Source organism: Erpetoichthys calabaricus, chromosome 12 (assembly GCF_900747795.2).
Source record: "Erpetoichthys calabaricus chromosome 12, fErpCal1.3, whole genome shotgun sequence".
Lineage (NCBI taxonomy): Eukaryota > Metazoa > Chordata > Cladistia > Polypteriformes > Polypteridae > Erpetoichthys > Erpetoichthys calabaricus.
The window spans coordinates 53,447,901-53,455,400 of record NC_041405.2 but is presented as its reverse complement, the minus strand read 5'-3'; the positions used below and the strand labels follow the sequence as shown (position 1 = coordinate 53,455,400).

General features: G+C 34.0%; 1 protein-coding gene across 1 annotated transcript in view; it reads left to right on the top strand.

Moving 5' to 3' along the window:
• The window catches only part of LOC114662176 (magnesium transporter protein 1-like), a 27,263-nt gene extending 21,240 nt beyond the window's left edge, over positions 1–6,023 (top strand). The window contains exons 9-11 of the mRNA XM_028815537.2: positions 1,237–1,311; positions 3,656–3,746; positions 5,249–6,023. Coding sequence (XP_028671370.2) covers positions 1,237–1,311; positions 3,656–3,746; positions 5,249–5,264 — 182 coding nt within the window. The 3' untranslated portion in view covers positions 5,265–6,023. The remainder of the gene's footprint in view (positions 1–1,236; positions 1,312–3,655; positions 3,747–5,248) is intronic.
• Positions 6,024–7,500: the final 1,477 nt, after the last annotated feature.

Here is a 7,500-nt window from a genome sequence, read left to right as displayed (position 1 = left end):
ATGGTGTAATTCAGTTTAAAATTGTATATCCTACAAACGAATCAAGAAAAAGATTATCTGAAGTTTACCAGGAACAGGATCCTAACTGAATGATGTCATCAGGCACTACTGCCTTGCTAAATCATATGTTTTGGAATTGCACAGCAATAAGGCAATTTTGAGAAAAAATATTCTGTTCCTAAACCTTTAATGGAATAATTTGGAATTGTATCAGATGATTATAAAATGCCAAATCTGTATTGATTTATTATACTACATTGCTTGTCTATTGACTGTTCTTGCCTAAACAGAAGAACTCTATCCTACCAACCATTACTCGATAGGTAAGCAAAATCTTATATTGTATAAAACAAATTAAAAAATCAAAATTTTCTTTATAAAAAATGGGTATAAAGTTATTTCCAAATTTTGGAAGAGTTCATTAATACTGATCTTAAAAATAAGCCTGTCAGGCCTGTTTTAATACATTTGAGAAACTATCCCATAATGGGCTTTTTACTCCTCTGTCTTTCTAAATTGGATAGGATTGTTGTGTTATGTGGTGATGATTTAATGTATTTTAGTTTTGAGTTGTCTTTTGTTTATTTTAATGTAAGCTAAGTAAAACTCAGTACTGTGAGTAGTAAATTTAAGGTAATTGATGTTTGTGTTTACTAGTCTGATATAGAAAGTTATTTTTCATATCATGATGTAATGGTAATTTATAATTAAGTAAATTAGCTTGTATTACTGTTTTGTTAAAATTTTAAATGTGTACATTTTGAAAAAATAACATGCTACACATTTGTTAGAATATAACTATATTAAAATCAGCAGTATTTTATGGTGCGATGAAATGTTTTATTGCTTATACAGGTATTACTTATAGTAAGTATTGACATTAGTGATAATCCCTGAAACTGTTATTCATGTAATTTAAAATGTTTATGATGGAGAACATGCACATTTTTAGTTAGAAGTCTAACTGAAAGTAGCACTTTGTTTTTATTGGCTATTGTGAGTAGAGAAATGTATTTTTAGCAATTTAAATATTTTTCTCAGCATCTGCAAATGTTTATCTTCTGACAACTATGGCCACTTTAGCTAAAGTAATGGTTTTTTATTAACCTTGCTTAATAGTAACACATTTTATATGCAAAATTGGCCTCCCAAAATTTGATGAATTGGTCCCTTTTAGTATGTGTTGTATTATACTAACTGGTTTAGTATTTAAAATGCCTTAAACAGTCACTCCAGATGCTGCTGTTACCTTAGGAATGGTACTTTTACATGAAGCAGCAACATCAGATATGGAAATTGGGAAACGGAAGAGTAAGTAGCAACTTGTGCTTCTTGTTTATAGTGTTAATTATAAAGTATCCTGTTACATTACTTCAGTTTAATATGCTTGATTTTTTTCCCCTATCTGACCAAGCATATGTTATTACATTTATTTGAGTGTTAACTATTTACAAAGTATATTAGGGAGGCAAATAGACAGTGAGAGAGGAATATAGCAGATAAGGTGAATGTCTGACCAAAGAGATTCTTTTAGTATTTTAGTAGTAATCTAACAGTCAAGAAGGAGGTGAAGTACATCAGGAGTAGTAAAGGGGAATTAAAAAAATACTGATTGTGAAATAGTTGATGCTCTAAACTTTCATTTTTCTGTGGTCTTCACATTTGAGGAAGTAGGTAACCTCCCAGCGGTAAAAGGGACTAACTAAGGAGGTACTGAGTGATTTTAGAAATTGTAGAGGGAGATTAAATAGGTAGAAAATAAACAAATCTTCAGGACCTGGTAATATTTACCCTTGAGTTCTTAAGGTGGTTAGCGAGTACATATGTACTGTAGTCCCTTAAGGTATATTTTTAGGAAGTCACTGCGTACTGGTGAAATTCTAAAGGACTGAAAAATGGTAAATATTATCCCGCTATATTAAAAAGGTGACCGGGCAGATCTAAGCAGCTATAGGCCAGTAAGGAATTATTAAGGATAAGCAACACGTGGTAAGGACAGGAGTTTTACTGAATAGTCTGCATGGTTTCAGAAGAAGGTCATGTTTTACTAACTCTCTGGAATTATATGAGGAAGCAACAAAAGAGTATAATCATAGTGGAGCATATGATATTATTTATCTTGACTTACAGAAAACATTTGAGAAGGTGCCACATGAGAAGTTGAGCAAAAAAGAAAAACTAATAGAAGTGGGAGCTCAGGGTGATGTTTGTAAATAAGTGCAGACATAGGAAGCAGAGGGTGATGGTGCGAGGAACACTGGCTGACGTTAAGAGTGGCGTTCCACAGGGTTCAGTGCTAGGGCTGCTGTTATTTTTAAAATATATAAATGATTTAGATAGAAATATAAGTAATAAGTTAGTTAAGTTTGCAGTTGATATCAAGATAGGTGGTTTGGCAGATAATTTGGAATCCGTTAAATCATTACAGAAGATCTTTGATTTGTGGCAGATAAAACTCTTGGGAAGTAAAGTGTTAAGTTTGAATACACATTGAGAGGTCTGAAAATCAAAAGTCCACCTTTTGAGAAGGATTTAGGAGCTGCAGTGGAATTTATACTATCAACTTCCAGATAGTGTTCAGAAGCAATTAAGATGGCTAACAGAATATTAGGTTATATAGCACCCTGATGTAGAGGGTATATGTACAGGGTGGTTCTCCTCAAGCTTTATAACAAACTGGTGAGGCCTCATGGAGAGTACTGTGTACTGTTTTGGTTTCCAGGCTACAAAAATGACATAAAAACACTAGAAAAAGTCCAGGGAAGAGTGACTAAGCCAATTACAGTGAAGAAAAATTAAAAGAGCTGAGCCATTTCAGTTTAAGCAAAATAAGATTAAGAGGAGATATGATTGAAGCATTTGGAATTATGAATCGAATTAATCTAATGGATCAAGATTGTTATTTTAAAATTAGTTAATCAAGAACACTGGGACACAGTTGGAAACTTGGAAGCTTGTTATGGGTAAATTTCACGCAAATATTAGGAAGCTTTATTTACTCAGAGAACCACTGACACTTGGAATAAGCTACGAAGTAGAGTGATAGACAGTAAGACTTCTGGGACTTTCAAAACTAGACTTGGTGTTACTTTAGAATAATTAAATGGATAGGACTGGCGAGCTTTGTTGGACTGAATGGCCTGTTCTCGTCTACATTGTTCTATTGTTAAACAAAACAAAAATATGAAAAAGTAGTATAAGGAGCTGTTCTTTCATGATGAACCTGAGATTAAGAAGCACCTTTTTTTTTTTTAAATTTTTAGATATTGAACCAGAGTTAACGTATAACATTCTTATTAAATTGCTTCTTAATATAATAATAGTTAATCAACATTTGTACTCCCTTAAACTGCTCACCAAAGTTATTTAACAAATAGATTCAGTTGACTTAGCAGGTAAAATATTTGTTGCTTTTACTGATTTTAAATACAACAGGGTTAAATTTGATCTGAGGAGTTGTAAGGGCTAAGAGAAAGTTCTTGCCTAAGTGCCTTTGATTGTGTCTGTGAAAAATATGTTTAGAATTTTCATTGCCATTTTTAAGAGATTCTATATTTATGTTCTTTTTTTAATCACACTGTTTTGTATTTATCAGTATTATGTCATGGTATTTTACATATGTGCTGTACTAATTCTTAATTTTTTTTATCTGCAGTAATGTGTGTTGCTGGTATAGGACTAGTTGTCTTTTTCTATAGCTGGTTATTGTCTATCTTTAAAGCCAAGTATCATGGATACCCATATAGGTAAGAGTTTAAATACAAATTTATTTGAATTCATCTTTAAGTTATTTTAAACATTTCCCACTATTGCAGGATGGCCAAAATTGGGTTAATATACTATAGACTTAATTGATACACAGGATGTGTAGTGACTTCCACTTAGCTTTGTGTGCCATTTTTCAATGTGACTTTGTACTGCCAAACAGTTTGAGGTTTTGCTATTATGGTTTGGATAATAGAAATTGTTCATTCAGATTAATACAATTCATTGTAAATGTGCACATTCCACATACAGTGGGGGAAAATAAGTGTTTGATCCCCTGCTGAATTTGTAAGTTTGCTCACTTACAAAGAAATGAACAGTCTCTAACTTTTATGGTAGTTTCATTTTAATGGAGAGAGACAGAATATCAACCAAAAATCCAGAAAAAACACATTACATAAAAGTTATAAATTGATTTGCATGTCATTGAGAGAAATAAGTATTTGATCCATACAACCCAGCCAGAATTCTAGCTCCCAGATTGACTGTAGCACACAGATTACAATCAGTCAATTAATTACAGATTTTCCTGATGGAGCTCCAGACCAAGGGCGATTGATGGTCATTTTACATTTCTTCCATTTCTGAATAATTGCACCAACAGTTGTCACCTTCTCGCCAAGCTTCTTGCTGATGGTCTTGTAGCCCATTCCAGCCTTGTGCAGGTCTACAATCTTGTCCTTGACGTTCTTTGACAGCTCTTTGGTCTTGCCCATGTGGAGAGGTTGGAATGAAAGAAATTTATTCTGTGGACAGGTGTGCTTTATGCACATAAGTTGAGATCAGGAAGTACCTGTAATTATTGATTGGCTGTGTCAATCAATCAACCAATCTGTGGGAGCCAGAATTCTGGCTGGGTTGTAGGGGATCAAATACTTACTTCTCTAAATGACATGAACATCAATTTATAACTTTCTGTTGTAAGTGAGAAAACTTACAAATTCAGCAGGGGATCAAATGCTTACTTCTGTCACTGTAGTTGCTGTATGTTTAGTCAAGGAACATCAGTTATACTGAAGCCCCAGTGCACTTTTCTGCCACCACACAGCTCTTGAATTACAAAAACATGTTCTAGTTTGCACCAATCATGACCACATGCTGTTTTCTTAAATTGCATCATTGTTTTTTGGAATGTCTGCCAGTTTGTCTCTCACATTGCCTACAGTCTATAAAGTAGTGAAGGTACACCATCTAAAGTAGAGCTTACTCTGTGCTGCTAAGGATAATTCTGATTCTCGTATGTCAGTCATTGTACAAAGTGGCTTGTTGTTGCATATGGCCTTGGGAATGTTTTTGTCTTTTATTTTTTCACTTTGTTTTGGTCAATGCTCTGTTACTATTGCAATTTACTACATTTTCTTACTAAGAATTTTATTGTGTATTCTGATGTCCAGTTTTAATTAGATACCAGAAAAAAGTGTTTCTTCTGTTTTTATTTTGAAGTGTATCATTTTATCTTGTGTGTATGTTTTGTTTTTTCTAGTTTACTTATAGGTTAAATGGAGCCCTCATTTACATAGGTGTACTGGTTTATATACCCTGAACGATGAGGATGTGCATCATCATCTCTTCCAGATAAAGAGGACTTTGTTTTCCTATTGCTACCTCCTAAGTCGTGTGATAGAATTGACCAATCAAACCAAAGACTTGGTAGTGCCTTAATGTGATAGTCATCTTTAAACATTTTCTAAGTTTGGAAACTTCCAAAATATTAATATTTTTCATAACAGCATAAGTTGTAACTTATTTCAAGTATTTTTCCATAATAAGAAAAAGAAAATACAAGAATCACGTTACAGGTCTTTTTAGGAATTATTTTTCAAGAGTTAAAGTATTCTGTATTTTTTCTTTCTCACAACAAAATATGTCCTCAGCATAAAGTTCTTGCTGCCTATGCTCTTTTTAACACTGTAAGTGTGCATCTGAAGTTCACATAGAGGGACACTGTACTAGTCAGTTTGACTCATTAGTTATTATGTGGTCCTAATAATTTTGTAAAATATCGAAACACTTGTGATGTACTATAAAAAAGAAAAGAAGGTAAAAATAAATGATTTGTGAACAGAGGCAAGTCAACGCCTACAGGAGGTTTTGTGATATTTTTGGCAAAAGGTGCCTTAACTTAGTCTACCATTTAATTTAAAGGGCTTATTTCTTGGTTAATTATATTTGTAACAAATTAAGATTTTATGAGAAAACAAAAAATGTTTTTGTGATTGTTAATTTTTTTTTTAATAAATATATTGTTTTGAAGTTTTTTTGGGTTAACCTGTGACTTATTATATTAAGTTCAGTGCTGTATAGTCTAGCTATCATTATGTCTTGTACATAATAATATAGTGCCAGTTTTTTATGTTCAATTGTGAAAATGAGTCACTGTTTCAGTTGTGTTGCTTATTTGCAGCACTGTAGTAGTGATTAATCAATATAAGAAAAGCACAGAACACATTTGTTTAGTAATCAAAATGTGTACAGTGTTCTGCTACTGCTCATTTAAAATGTTCACAGTCTGTCTTGGGTGTAGCCTTTTCACTAATCTCTGTGAAAAATATTCAGGTGAAAATACAATCAGTAATTCTGTCTTAGAAAGACAGGGATAATTTCTGTATTCTCACAGGAACTTCTGTCATCACAAGATGTTTGTCTTCCATGGGAAATGACTTGTGTCTGTAGGGGCATAGCTTGGCAATAAACTCCCGAGTTTGTGGAAGGACGGACCAGGGATATGGTGAGTTCTAGACCCAATCCTATGTGCCTCTTTTTTAACAAGCAGGGTGTCCTGGCTAGTGCAGAGTATGTGGAAAGACTTATACTCACAGAGCAGCACAACGCCTTTATAGTGCCTCACTGTGACTGTGGCTGCTCATTTTATCTTTGGCCAAATCAGATGATTTTTATTTATATATTTTTTTTTTTTACTTTTTAGTAAATCTGGTGTGTATTTGATAAGGGTTGTTGTTGTTATTTATCTTTTTACTGAGCTTCTATAAAAAAGCGAAGTTCCCTCCTTGGGATGAACATAGTGCATCTATCTAACCGATCAACTGATCATCTATACTAATAAAAGGCAAAGCCCTCACTCACTCACTCACTCACTCACTCACTCATCACTAATTGTCCAACTTCCCGTGTAGGTGGAAGGCTGAAATTTGGCAGGCTCATTCTTTACAGTTTTACTTACAAAAGTTAGGCAGGTTTCATTTTGAAATTCTAACGCGTAATGGTCATAACTGGAACCTCTTTTTGTCCATATACGTAATAGACTGCAGCTCAATGGCCGTGGGAGCGGAGTTGCATTATCGCATCATCACGCCTCCCATGTAATCACGTGAACCTGACTGTGAACGCAGTAACGTAGAAAACAAGGAAAAGCCCCAAAGAGCGCTGAAGAAAACATTCATTACACAATTGAGAAGGCAAGCGAAAACAATAAGAAGCGAGCGAGTGACGCATACAAGCATATTCATAAGTGCAGCTACTGTGGAAACAAAGCACGGTGTAAACCGTAAGTTTAAATTAAGTTTATAGAAAACGCTCCCGCTGACGTTTGCAATACATATTCGCGACATACAAGTTTAATGAGAAGACACGAGGTATAAATGAGACTTTGGGTCACTTTGTAATGGAGTTAGAATTGCTGTAGTGAGAAACTTTTAAGTGCCGGGTCTTAGCTAACATTAAATAAAGCCGTGGACATCGCAACATCACACAAGAGAGCGGCTCACGTGAACTGAC